Source organism: Ustilago hordei (genome assembly GCF_900519145.1).
Source record: "Ustilago hordei strain Uho2 genome assembly, contig: UHO2_contig_03, whole genome shotgun sequence".
In the NCBI taxonomy this organism is placed as follows: Eukaryota; Fungi; Basidiomycota; class Ustilaginomycetes; order Ustilaginales; family Ustilaginaceae; genus Ustilago; species Ustilago hordei.
Window position 1 is genome coordinate 259585 of NW_024545288.1, and position 13306 is coordinate 272890.

A 13306-nucleotide genomic window follows, 5' to 3' on the forward strand; every position below is an offset into this window, starting at 1 on the left:
ACCATCGACAAAGACGAAAGCAATCTCTAGCCGTTGATCTCACTACCACCATCCTTCATTGCACACTCCCTGCTCACACTTTCGCTTTTCCGACTGCACAGCTTTCACCCGCATCTTGACACCGACCCGATCTTCAAAACGCATCGCCCTTGATCCGCCCAGCGAGCAGAAAAGTAGCTTTCTCATCATGTCCACCGAACTAGTCACCGTCCTCGCCGAGGGCACGTTTGAAGAGCAGATTGTCGAAGTCTCCGCCTTCCTCTCCCGTTCTCAAGCCGAAGCTTCCCGTAAGGATTTCATCTCTCGTTTCCAGCAACTCGCTCTCGAAGCTGAGCCCTCCGCACCCGCCTCCACCGATGACACCGCCGCTCCTACCTCGGACTCTGCCAAAAAAGCATCCACTGTCTCTTCCCTCGTCTCGGAAGTAAAGTCTCTCGGCCAAGGAACCGACCGCGAGCTCGAAGGAGTCTACAACCTCCTTTTCTCTCTCGTCTCTTCCACTTGCCAAGAATCCACTCTTCTCCCCACACTCATCTCTGCTGTATCGCGCCAAGGTGCAGTGGAGAAGAACAACGTCCGCTACCGTATCCTTTCCAACCTTTACAACTCTCTCCCCGCTAGCTCGCCTTTGCGATTGCAGACTTTTGATGCGCTGTTGAGTCTTGCTGCTGCCAACGACGATTTGGATTATCTTACTAGCTCCTTGAAGGCATTGCCGCAGTGGTTGGCGCAGTGGCAAGTGAGTGAGGCGGACAAGGCTGCCTGTTTGCAGTCAGTGGCAAAGGCATTGGAGGGAGCAGAGAAGGAACACGGTCAAACGTCTAAAGCTTATCAATTCTTGCTTCTGCACCTGCGATACATCTCGACTAATCCGAGTCAAGGTTCGACCAAGGAGGCTGCTGAACGTACCCTTGCTGCTGCTCTGCGCTTGCCTAAGCTCTACGAGTTTGAGGACTTGATGCAGATCCCTGCTGTACTCCAACTCAACCCTTCGCCCGTCTTTGAGCTGTTGAAGATCTTTGTCCGTGGTTCAACGGCAGACTACACCGCTTTCGCTTCTTCTAACCCTAGCGAAATCTCCCGTCTCGGTCTCAACAGCGAGCAACTCGCTCACAAGATCCGACTTTTGGACCTCGCAGATCTCTGCGCTCTCAGCGTCTCCTCCGACGTCTCCTACTCGAGCATCGCCAAAACTCTCAACATCAGCGAAGACGACGTAGAGACTTGGGTCATCGACGTCATCCGTGCCGGTCTGGTTAGCGGCAAGCTCAGCCAGGTTAAACAGGCATTCCGAGTGTACAAGAGCACCCATCGACAGTTTGGCAAGAAAGAATGGCAAGGTTTAGAGAAGAGACTCGTCGAATGGCAGAAATCTATCGCTGCGATCTTGGAGAGTGTAGCTGCTACCAGGGGTGGAAAGTTGCATGATGCTGCTGGGCAGACTGTTCAGGCATAAACAAAAGCAAACGTGTCAGTTTGCAACCACTTTGTCCATCGAGCTGCAATAGCAATCAGCTCGGGGGGGGGGGGGGGTTGGGTTTCTTGTCCATGATTCTTTGTGCCAACGTGATGTATTCTCATTCATCCCTGCCATGTCATAGCTTAGATTCTGATGCATTTGGGCAATGCGAATGGTGAATGATGTTTCAAACCGACGAGGTTTCAACGCTGAAAGGGTATCTTGATAAGCATCGAGTGGTTCACTGCGCCATTTGGTAAAGTAGCTTCTTACACAGGAAGCCGAGCAAGCGCCTCCTCAAAGTCTCTATCATCCCAATCCTCTCGGTCATCCTGCATCTCTACATCCCGCCCTTCTCCTTGCGAGGGTTGTTGACTTTCCAACCACAACTGTTCCAACTCTTCATCGTTGGCATTATGATAGGGATCTACCATCCCGTCTTCTTCTCCGCACCGCGCCTCTTGTTCCCCTTCTCGCTTCGACACTTGCTCTAGCCAGGAAAGCTGATCAGGATCGATCCAGCCAATTTCCAAATGACCCTTCAGCTCGTATATCCTCTTCAACCTGGAATATTCCGCTATAATCCTCCTCCTTGTCATTTCATCATCTTCTTCCCTCTCCCCTTCTCCGCATTCTCCCCCTCCGTCACCCCGATCAGCCCCGAGCATGGAGGGTGGGGAGGAGGGAGGATCATCTTGATCCATTTCATCCGAGAACAAACCTGGCGTCGCACCATCCACACCCTTCCTGAACGTCATGATCTTAGTATTTCGCTGCGAAGCGCGAGAGTCGTCCATCGCTCGCTGGCATCGTTCGAAGAAGCTCTGCCGGTAAGAGGCGGATGAGGCCGAGGAGAGCGGATGCGATTTGTGCGTACGGCGCGTTGTGGTTGTGGAAGGGGGTAGCGTGGTTGAGCCGAATGGCGTGTGGCGGGTGCGCGGAGCAGTAGCGGATTGTTGACGAGCGAAAAATCGCGAACGGCTTTCTTCCACCGCTGCTACGGTCGAGGCTGGGTATCGGGGTTCGTTGGGGGAGGAGAAGACTTGTCGAGGGAGGTAGGAGGTGGTTGTTGAGGGAGTATTAGGCATGTTAACTGGTGGATCCCAAGATGGGTGCAAGTTGCTGGGTCCTGCGATTAGCGATGATTGCGAGAATTGGACTGGATGATGAGGGTCCTGCGGATCCATGGTGAATTGTGATGTTGAGGTTGCTGACGGCAAGGTCAAGTTCGATGGGCCACCGACGGGGTAGAAGCTCGGCGGGAAGGGAGGATTGTGCTGTTGCTGCTGCGGGACAAAGATTCCCGTCATCGTGGCCTAATAGCCCAAGTGATATAGTAGATAGAAGCTATAGAGTAGGGAGAACGCCGCTGAGCATGATCATTGTGGCGAAGCCAAGTGCGGAATTGGATGATGGAGTGATTGACAGACGCAAAGGAAAGGGTCCCAACGGAAAGCGCAAAGAATAGCGACTGACTGTCACTGCTGAGCGTCACGTGAATTTACGCGACGAACAGTGGAGCAACAGACAATCTAACACCTGCTCGCTTCAGCTCTTGAGGTCATCCTGATACACTCTCGACTCCAACAGATACTTTACCAGCGATGGCGGCACCAGTGATTCGAGCTGCTTCCTCTTCTTGTCTACATGCATGCCTCTATCCTTGAGCAAGGTCCGAATCTTGGTGGAACTGAGCTTAGCCTGATCCGGATCAAGATCAAACATGCCTACGGACCCCTTTTGAACCCAAGGAGCGACGTTCTCCGACTGCAAAAGCCTATCTTCTTGCTCCCTAGCCACTTCTTGCTCCCTAGCCACTTCTTCCACACTCTTTCCCTCTTCACCCTTCTGTTGAGAAGCGAGTTGAGGATAAGAAGACGGATGGCGCCTAGCACAAACGAACGTCGTCCCTTCCCTCTCGAAGAACTGCGAACATTGCTGTTGAAACTCCTCCAGCGAGGGGTAGTACTTGAGCTGAAACACACGATACAGCGTATCGAAACCCACCAGACAATGCAGTCTCGCCTTTGCTTTATCCTGGCCCTCTTGCTGTTGGGCTTTAAGAAGGTCCCAAGTGAGCGTGGACTTGGCAAAGATGAGCGGCTTATCCACTAGCCCGACTGCGACGTTGGCCGAATGGCCCTCTGCGGTCTGTATACGCTCGACGTCTTTCGCCATGAGCGTCATCATCTCTATACGCTGTGATGGGGATGCATCACCTGGCTTGCCTGTGCCTTTATCTGCATTTTGCGTGGAGAAGAGGAGTAGGTGACCATCGTAGCTAGGTTTGTTCTGCGCGAGGATTGGTGGAGAAAGGAGTAATGCGAGATGTGCTCGAGAGGGGGGGTTGAAGGACGAGTCGAGAAGTGCAATGTCTATTGTCTTGTCCATGTCCTCTTTCCTGTGGGTTGTTTGCCGTGAGGAAGAGGTGGAGGAGAAGGGCCAGCTTGGGGTGGTGGAGTAGACTAGTCGTACTCCCCAGCCTGAAGCTGCAGAGGAGGTTGTGGCTGAGCGTGCGAGTTTGCTTGCCAGAGTCATGTCTGACCTTAGCTCTTCGGTGCTAGGTGATGCAGCTGCCATCGTTGATAGCGTCGAGCGTGTAAGACAGAGTGTGGGGAAGAGATATCGACAGTATTGCAGTCGAGCTTACACAACCTAAAAGCGTTGCACCGTATTCTCGCACGAGACTGACACTCCTTGCTTGCACGCTGTTAAATTTCCATATTCTGTTACATTTTCACGCTGTTAAATTTCCATACTCTGTTACATTTTCACGCTGTTACATTTCCACGCTGTTACTTTCGGAAGCGGGCAGAAACTCAGACACAGCAGAACGCGACTTGCAACCGTGCGCAAAGCACACACAACACTGCGAGAACTCAGTGCACACTTGTTCTTCTTCTCATCACCACATCAACCCGCATATCAAACTCAAGATGGAGTCGACACTATTCCAAGTCCAATCGCTCTTTTACCAATGCGCCTACCAGGGCTGCATCGACTTGGCCCTCTCCTCGACCTCCAACGCACGCTCATCCGACCCAACCACAGTCTCCACTCTCCTCTATGCCGCACGTTCTCACCTCGCCCGCTCACCTGTGGATCCAGCATCCGCCCTCTCGCTTCTCCAATCTCTCCCCACCTCCGAACCTCACGTTCAATCCATCATCTCCCTCGCACGCTTCATTAAAGCCCACATGCAATCCGACACGGACGCAATGTCACGCGAAATCATCAACCTCACCGAACTCCTCGATCACGCCGTTGTCGGTCAACCCTCCGGTCAAACCATCCGCTGTGCAGCCGCTACCGCCCTCTTCCTCGACCGAGACCCCGAGGAAGCTCTCTCCACTCTGTCCGTCACTGGTGCCGGTGGATCTCAAGAACTCGAATGCGTTGCTCTTGGAGTCCACATCCTCCTCTCCATCCACCGTCTAGACTTGGCAGAGAAGGAATACTTGGCAGCTCGGACATGGGCAGACGACTCTCTCCTCATCCAACTCATCGAAGCCTGGATTGGCCTCGCTAAAGGTGGTCGTTCAACACAGCAAGCTTTCTACGTATACGATGAGCTCGCGCAGAACCCTTCTGCTGCGCGGACGAAGAATGCTGTTCCGAGTATGATCGGGAAGGCAACTGCGTTGGCTGCGAATGGAGATGTTGAGGGAGCAGAGAAGCAACTGGATGAGGCGCTGAAGTTGGATCGTGAGAATGCCGAGGTTTTGGCGAACAAGGCTGCTTTAGCGGCGCATAAGGGTGAGATGGTGGAAGAGTTGTTGGCCCAGTTGAGGAAGGCGGATGCAAAGCATCCCCTCCTGGTGGAGTATGAAGGCTTGGAGAGTGCCTTTGAACAGAGTGCAAGCAAGTTTTCGTTGGCAGCTACTGTCGAGGCATAGAAGACCGTAATGGCGGTTTGCAAGGGCTTCTACCTACCAGGCCCAGACGCTTTGTACAGTGTACAGTCCATACATGCATGATGAATCCAAGATACTGTCACTTTCTCGCAGCTCGAGTGATTGGTGAGCGACATGCATTCGTACAGAAGACATGCGAGACGAACAGCGAGCTGCGTTGACAGGTGCAAAAACAGTGAAAAGGTACAAATACAACAAAAGGAGAGGAAAGCGAAGCTACACTGTAACCGGATTATGCTTCCAGGCGTCGGTCTACCTGCGGCCATTCGCAGCAGCCCTCCCATTCATATGACCGTTTCCATTGGACGACGCAATAGCAGCAGCCGAAAGCGCAGGGCTTCCCATCTCTACATCGCTCATCGGTGTCGCATCCCCTGGCAACCCACTACCGGTATCGCTCGACAAAACGGGTCTGACCCTCACACTTTTCCTAAGATGATGACCGTGATGATCATCCTCCTCCTCCTCCTCCTCCTCCTCCTCATCTTCCTCGTCCTCGTCCAGATGCAAATCAGCCAACACCGGCTTAGCAGCTCTCGAAGCAAAGAATGTCCTCTTTGGCCTTCCTTTCCCCTTTGCCGCACCCGAACCGTTCTGCGCCAAATACTTGAGTCCTAAATCATGCTCGAACGGCCTAATCGGATCCATAATCCCCGGTCTTCTCTTCTCATTCACAGATGCATCGTTCGACCTTCTACTTGTAGCCATAGCCCATGCAGACTCCCCCTCGTCCTCGTCACCGGATAACTCATCATCCCAATGCTGAACATGCGAATCTCTCAATCGCTGCGAAATCCTTTCGTCCAAATCCGAATCTCCGTCATCCGACACTTCGACATCTGCTGGATTGAGTGTCGTCCTCGGTGTCTCTTGCATCTGCACACCTGGTGCGGATGGTAATTGACGCAGATTATCGATGACCTTGATACGAAGATTCTCCAGATACTCGCGGGTGTTGAGATTCTCCATCGAGGTACGTGGCACTTCGAGCTTATACTCTGGTCCAAAATACTGGATGTAATCGTTGAACGGCAAATCCTCGTCTAGCTTCTCTCCAACCAGAAGACCCGTCTCGTAAGTCCAAGTGCGTGCAACATTGCGCACTGTATAACCCCCACCACCTAGTGTGATGAGCGGAACATCGAATGTCTGCATAAACGCAACACAATCCGCATGTCCACGCATCGAAAGGTTGAAACAACCCAACTTGTCCCCCGCCAGCGAATCCGCACCACACTGCAACACCACTGCTCCCGGTCGATACCATCCCATGATATGCGAGATAACAGGTCGGAAGATATTCCCGAACTCCAAATCACCAATGCCGTCACGAAGCGGTACATTGACACAGTAGTTCTTGCCCTTCTTCATACCGATATCCCTCACATCGCCTGTTCCGGGGAAAAAGTCACCGAACTTGTGGAAGCTCGCTGTCATCACCCTATCCGTTGTATAAAACGCCTCTTCGACTCCATCACCATGATGAATGTCGATATCGATGTACAGCACACGGAGGTGCACGCGGAGCAGCTCGAGGATGGCAAGAACAATATCGTTGACGTAACAGAAACCACTCGCCTCCCTCTTTTTGGCGTGATGCAAACCACCCGCCCAGTTGATTGCTACATCCGATTCTCCCGAGTTCAACCTCGTCGCAGCAGCCAGCGAGCCTCCTGCCGAGATAGAGCAGAACTCATAGAGCCCGTCAAACGCAGGACAATCTTCGCCGATGAGATAGCGTGTGCCTTCGTTGGTGAGCTCGTGGACAGTTTCCGGCGTGACACGGTGGAGAAAGTCGACGTACTCGTCGGTGTGGAACCGGGTCATTTGGTTGCGAGTGGCACGTTTGGGTCGAAGAATGTCCATCTTTTTGTGTAAGCCGTAGTTGGTGACGAGGTTATGGGTCATGCGCATACGATGGGGCTTCATGGGGTGGCCAAGTCCGTAGCTGAAGTTGCCGACATCGTGGTCGTAATAGTATGCGACCCTTTTGCGGGGGGTGCGAAAGACGGGAGCCGGCTCCATGGCGGTGGTGGTTTTGACTTGGTGCGCTTAGCGTGCTATTTGGTTGTTGGTGATGGGCGTCAGCTGGTTTCGAGCCTTTCGAGCCTTTCAAGGCTTGGAGTGGACAGCAGCTCAGGAGAGGGTGTTACGAGCCTGCCCAACTATGATTGTTTGGATAGGACAGTGGTGCGGATGGTTGATGGAGTGGAAGAAGGTGGATGAATCGAGACCCTGGACCTGTTACTGCCAATTCTCAATCCGTCTCTGCTTCTAAACGCAATCGCGATTGTGGTGTTTGGATCGCCCGATCAGGAATCTCCCGATCAGGAATCTCCCGATCAGGAATCTCCCGATCAGGAATCGCCAAAAAAGTTGCACGCTGAAATCGACACTTTGGCATTTCATCTTCTTGGCTGGATCGTGCACTGTTGCCCAAGAAGATCATCATCATCTCCACCAACCACTTCTTTGTGTTTCTACAGCAGGCCGACAAAGTGCATCATGTCGGCGCAAGAGACAGAGGCAGCAGTTGCGGCGCAACAGTCGCAACATCTCGAACAAGAGGCGGCGGCTCTCGCTTCCGACATCCTTCCCTTCTTCACGTCAGAAGCATCCATCGAGTCAATCTGGTCGTCCGAACGCATCGCTTTCATCAACGAGCGACGATCCATCGTCCACGGTCAAAAGATTTTCTTCGATGAGCTGCTCACATTCGCATCCGTCGATGCTTCCATGTACCCTCCACGCTCAGAAGGACAGCTTTCTTCTCTGCTGAAAGCCATCTTTGGTGCTACGACGCTCGACTATCTCAAACAGCTCTCGCTCGTCTATTACCTCTTGCTCGATCTCGACGCATATACTCAGCACATTGCCAACGATCAAGGTAGCGGTGGTGCTGCGCCTTCTGCGTCCGCGGCTGAGCAGTTCGCCGACAACTTCGTAGTCCTACCTCAATTCACCGATGCAATGCAAGGTTACTGGCTTCTCGACAACGATCAGTACGAACAGGCTCTTCCTTTGCTCGCTGTCGCTGACTTCATTCCTAAGATCGTACGCACGCTCTATCTCCCTTCGGCGAACGAGAAGCGATCCGATGTCGCACGAGCCAAGCTCCTTCTCCGTTTCCTTCGCACTTCGAACCAAGTCACATCCTCTCCATCCGGCTCCGAACCTTTCTTGCAAGAAGTCGAGATGCAAATACAAGCGCTCTGCTTTGTTTCTGGCCCGGCCCGCGCATTCTCCGAAATCCGTGCTCTCACATCCTCCATCCAGGATGACGAGCAACGACGCGTCTCCATCCGAGCCAGACTCATCTTTAAGGTTCTCGAACACTGTTTTGCTCCACCACGCTCAGCTGCTATTCAGAATCTTCTCGCATGCAGTCTTGACCCGGAAGAAGAGGTGACCCTCGAAAGTTTCGTTCTTTCCCCACCAGCAGCAATGACCGCTACTTGGAGTTATGTCGCTGCCGATGTCCTCATCATTCGTTATATCAGTCAGGGAAGGTACATGGATGCGGTGGGATTGGATCGCAGATTGGGGCCTGATGTCAGTCAAGGTCATTCGACGGCAAAGGATGCTCAACAGAGGAGTAAGATGATGGAGCAGAGAAAGAGGATGATTGCTGGTGCAAGGGGAATTTTGCCAGAAGTGCAGAAGGAGTTGTTGAGGATTGAGGAGTCTGCTGAGATCAGCGGTGGTGTTGATGCTGATAGTGTTGGCAAGGAGCAAGGTGCGAATGGTGGAGGTGTGAATGGCAAGGTCGCGGTGAATGACTTTTCAGATCGCTCTGGATTGGTTCATACTCCGCTCAGTGCCTCACCTGCGGCTAGGAGGATTAATCATCAGACTCCCACTACCCAAGCAGCGATCTTGTCAGCGGTTGTGCGCGCTTCTGCTTCGCCTTCTGCACCTAGCACGCCCAGCAAAGCAGCTGTTTTGGGCACCGCTTCTCCAGCAAGTGTGCGATCAGGCAGCGGTACACCTGTCCGAGCTGGTTTGACTCCACAGAACAACCCAGCTGCAATGATCGGTTTCCTTGCTAAGAATGCACTCAGTGGCCAGCGCTCCACCCCTGACGCTGAATCTCAAACAGATTCCACCCACGCTGTTGCACAGGACGAGAGCATGCAAGACGACCTCGAAGAGATGGACGGCTCAACCGTACTCGTTTCCAAACGCTCCGAAGCAGCCAAGCCTTCTGCACCAGCTTCACCATGGAGGAACCAACCCAGCTTGACATCCAGCAGTCCCTTCTCTGGTTTGCCTAAGCTCACACGTCCTGCCTTCCCCTCCAGTGCCACTGCCGGAGGGGCTGCATCCATTGCATCCGGATCTCGTTCGCCTTACGCATCTAGTCCAAGGGGCGCATTCCAACCAGCAATCACATCACCCTTTGCCTCGAGCTCCATGCGCAGCTCGCCCTCACTCAGCAGTAGCACTAGTGCCCGTGGCAGAAAGCTTTCCGGTGCGATCGGACTTGTCTCTCAACACGGCAGAAAGAGTCGCCTCGGTCGGGAAGAACAGAGCTTTGACGCGATGGAAAATTCCGACGCCGAAGAACAAACCCGTGACGACGCAGAAGATTTGGGAGATGACACCTTCGTCCAAACCCAATCAAAGAGCAAAAATGGCGATGTGTCCATCGGCCGTCTTGTTCCCGGCCGTCGTGGGTGGAAAGAGACCCAAGAAGAAGGCGAAAGCGAGATGCAGGAAGTTCTCAACGAACCGCAGACCAAGCGTCGTACGCGAAAAGCGGCAAGCCCAACAAAGAAAATGACTCGATCGCGCACTGGTGTCAATCTCGCCTCTTCCTCCACTAACGACAACGCCGACCAAGGTTCAGGTCTGACCAAGAGCAGATCCGAAGTTTCACTCTCTGGCAAGCGCGCAACTCGTTCCACGAGCGCTGCTAATCGCAAGCCTTTGACGCTTTCGAACCTTGAACAGCATTCGAAAGAGGATGTTGGATCGGATGCTGCTCCGATCGCAAGACGAACTAGAGCGGCTACGGCGGAACAAGGAAGCGTTGCTGGATCACAGGCGCAGGGTGGTGGTGCTAGTACTATCTATACTATTAGTGAGGTCGGTGGAGATGATGATGTACCGACCAAGTCTCCTGTCAAGAGGAGGACGAGGAGGACTGCAGCGGGTGGGAAGGGAAGTGTTAGGAGATCGAGTAGGATAAGTAGTGTCGAACCCGAGAGCGGTGGTGGGGTCCCAGAGATGAGTGAAGTTAATTCTCTAGCAAAGAGGAGAGGTGGAGCTGGTGGTAGAAGGACAAAGATGCCTGGCGGTCTCGAGTAGTTTCTTCACTCTTGCACTTGATCTCTTATTTGAAGCAGTTCCCATTCACTGAAACCTGTTTTTGTGTTTGCGGATTTCACTCTACAACATAAGCCTGATACACAACTCTATCCGGATGCCTAACAGCAGACGCAATGACAACTTTGTTTACTACATCTTGCACCTTCTCATCTGGATCATCACTTTCCAAAGTCAGTTTGAGTCGGAAATAGTATAGGTTGGGATCAATGTCTTCTCCCGCCAACAATCTGTCTTGTGCTGATTGATCTGGGTAGCTCTTCGGCACAAAACGTACACCATTCGACTGGATGTAGAGGTTATCTACACCAAACCCATCCCACAACAGAAGATTTCGTCAGTACTGCTTCAATGAGAAGAGAGCCGAGCGGAGCGGAGAGATGACTTACGGCCAGATCTTAACCTAAAAAAGTATCTTGCGTCAAGACGAGTCTTTCCGAATTGGTCGATGCGGAAGTAGTCACTTCCACCAGACATACCTACTGCGCCATCGAGTGCTGGGATAGTGGTGGAGTTGATCCTTCCACCGGCAGTGATGGGGACGATCTTTCGTAGACCTTCTCCAGAGTCACCCACGACATGGGGTTGTTCGACTGGACAAGAGAGTCGGAAGATCGGCTCTAGGCGGGGAATTGGCGGTGTCCACTCTGGCATGGTCGACAGTGATGCAAGGGATTGATGGTTATGAGTAAGATGGATATGAGAGAGAGAGGTCGAGAGAGAGAAAGGTCGAGGGTGTTTGAAGCGTTGGGAAGAAATAGCTGTGGAAGCATACAGCTGGAGCAACGGATAACGCGGTTAACTCTCTCGGCAGCGGCGTTCTACTTCTCCGCACACACTCTATGCGTGAGCTTACACCAGCATTCATACGGACGACAGTCAACCTCGATACTATACTGGACCGGACGGGAAGACACATGCACACCACACGCACAAGAAGTACAACAAGAGAGCAATGGTATCTATTCCCAACATAATCGAAACCCTAGTGATGACCAGCTTTGATCTCCCTCCCCAACTCAACTTTCTCCTCGTTCCTACTTATCTTACCCGCAACAATCTTTGCTTGACCTTTCAATTTGTCCTTCCACCCTACTCTGCCGTCCGAGGATGGCTCATGGTTGGTAGCGCTATGTTCTGTTGCTGGTGTATCGCCGCTGCTTTCGCTACAGTTCTCGCTGTTAGATGATGATGAAGTCGAGTTTGTAGTGGCTGAAGAGTGTTTGTTCTTGGTTGCTGCTTGTACATCATCGTCGGGAGATAGGGTGGTTCCGTCACCTGCTGCTGTTGGGATGCCTGATCCTTGCTGCCACCCGGGGTTTCCTTGTCCTTTTGAGGTCGAATCGGAGTCAACGGTGCCAGATTTGGTTGTTGATGGCGCTTGGCCTCGGTTCGACCTCTCTTTAGCAATGGCTGCTTGATTGTCGTCGTCTGGAGAAGTGGTGGTGCCGATTCCTGCGCATGTTTGGATGGTGGATCCTGTGAGATTCTCTTGTTGAGGCTGTGGTGGGCGAGCCGGCTCAGAATCCTGGTCCTCATCCCTCTCTTGTGCATCACCTTGCGAAAGAGGCGATAGTGTTTGACCACGCTCCTTCGCCAGGGCCGCTTGAACATTGTTATCTGCAGAAACGGTTGTTCCTAGCCCGGCGGGGATCTCTATATCAGATTGCGTTCCGAGTTTCTTCTGTGTTCTTGGTTCTGGCTCTTCTTTCCTACCCTCTTTTCCTACACTATCTTCTTCGGGTGCTGCGGACTCTTCCGTTCTTGCCTGGTCGCCATTGAGCCGTAATGCAGAGGTTGCAGAAGCAAGCTGTTCCGTTGCTTCCAAGTCGACATGTTCCTGCTTAGTTGGTTGCGATGCTGGTTGTTGACCATAGCTCTCGGTGAAAGCCGCAAACCCGGTAGCTTCAGCTACGATGGTCGTCACAAGTGCTGAAGCTTTTGGAGCTGTGGTGTATGCTGTGTTCTCGGACATCTTACTGATATCTCTTCCCAAGATTCTAATGTCGGTGGTAGTGAGGATGGAAAGAGTATCGCAAAGACACATCCACTCTTCTTTCAAAAAGGTTGCGATCATACACCCAAGTGCTGCGGAAGGGTGGCGGTGTATGTACAGCTTATCTCTACTGTGGGAAGAAGTGCTCGTCATATCTCAACGCCTTCCCCTCAACCTTGAACGTCAGAAGCAGCTACAAGCGAGAACAGAAAGGCCACCCTAACGCCCGCGCTCGCCTAGAGTCGCACTTTTGGTCTTACCAAAACTTCGGCTCCTCCCTTTCTTCCCAACCGAGGGTTAGAGAAGAGGGACAACCGTAACCGAGCTCAAGGCACGCTGCGCTATCCGAGCTGCAGTCGAGACATCCTTTCTTTCCAGCTGGGAAGCAAGAAAGACATCCCTTTGATACAATGCATGCTTGTGTCTCGCATACACAGACCGCAACCTTTGATAGTCAAGTGTGTACATTCCAGTCCAAGAGCGGTACTAAATACATGTTATAAGAGGCTAAGGGCAGAGGAAAGAACCTAGGTCCGTCGTACACCTTGGAAAGCTTCGGGTTAGCTCTTGACGTCCATCCTGCCTCTCAAGCCCTGGGATACTTGAAAT

The 13306-nt window shown here is 52.6% G+C and overlaps 7 protein-coding genes across 7 annotated transcripts; 3 read left to right on the plus strand and 4 right to left on the minus strand.

Annotated features, from left to right (window-relative positions):
- Window positions 1-187: 187 nt before the first annotated feature.
- UHO2_01701 (uncharacterized protein) lies at window positions 188-1456 on the plus strand (the record flags this gene model as incomplete). Its single annotated transcript, XM_041559138.1, has 1 exon — window positions 188-1456. The coding sequence occupies one exon, from the start codon at window positions 188-190 to the stop codon at window positions 1454-1456; it is 1269 nt and encodes a 422-aa protein (XP_041415072.1).
- A 272-nt stretch (window positions 1457-1728) lies between these two features.
- Window positions 1729-2769, minus strand: UHO2_01702 (uncharacterized protein; the record flags this gene model as incomplete). Its single annotated transcript, XM_041559139.1, has 1 exon — window positions 1729-2769. The coding sequence occupies one exon, from the start codon at window positions 2767-2769 to the stop codon at window positions 1729-1731; it is 1041 nt and encodes a 346-aa protein (XP_041415073.1).
- A 238-nt stretch (window positions 2770-3007) lies between these two features.
- On the minus strand, window positions 3008-3997 carry UHO2_01703 (uncharacterized protein; the record flags this gene model as incomplete). Its single annotated transcript, XM_041559140.1, has 1 exon — window positions 3008-3997. The coding sequence occupies one exon, from the start codon at window positions 3995-3997 to the stop codon at window positions 3008-3010; it is 990 nt and encodes a 329-aa protein (XP_041415074.1).
- A 398-nt stretch (window positions 3998-4395) lies between these two features.
- Window positions 4396-5355, plus strand: UHO2_01704 (uncharacterized protein; the record flags this gene model as incomplete). The annotated part of the gene is made up of 1 exon (XM_041559141.1): window positions 4396-5355. The coding sequence occupies one exon, from the start codon at window positions 4396-4398 to the stop codon at window positions 5353-5355; it is 960 nt and encodes a 319-aa protein (XP_041415075.1).
- A 270-nt stretch (window positions 5356-5625) lies between these two features.
- On the minus strand, window positions 5626-7398 carry UHO2_01705 (putative histone deacetylase; the record flags this gene model as incomplete). The annotated part of the gene is made up of 1 exon (XM_041559142.1): window positions 5626-7398. One exon carries the CDS (start codon window positions 7396-7398, stop codon window positions 5626-5628), a length of 1773 nt encoding a protein of 590 aa, XP_041415076.1.
- A 480-nt stretch (window positions 7399-7878) lies between these two features.
- UHO2_01706 (uncharacterized protein) lies at window positions 7879-10683 on the plus strand (the record flags this gene model as incomplete). The annotated part of the gene is made up of 1 exon (XM_041559143.1): window positions 7879-10683. The coding sequence occupies one exon, from the start codon at window positions 7879-7881 to the stop codon at window positions 10681-10683; it is 2805 nt and encodes a 934-aa protein (XP_041415077.1).
- Window positions 10684-11686: 1003 nt separating this feature from the next.
- Window positions 11687-12850, minus strand: UHO2_01707 (uncharacterized protein; the record flags this gene model as incomplete). Its single annotated transcript, XM_041559144.1, has 1 exon — window positions 11687-12850. One exon carries the CDS (start codon window positions 12848-12850, stop codon window positions 11687-11689), a length of 1164 nt encoding a protein of 387 aa, XP_041415078.1.
- Between the last annotated feature and the right edge of the window lie 456 nt (window positions 12851-13306).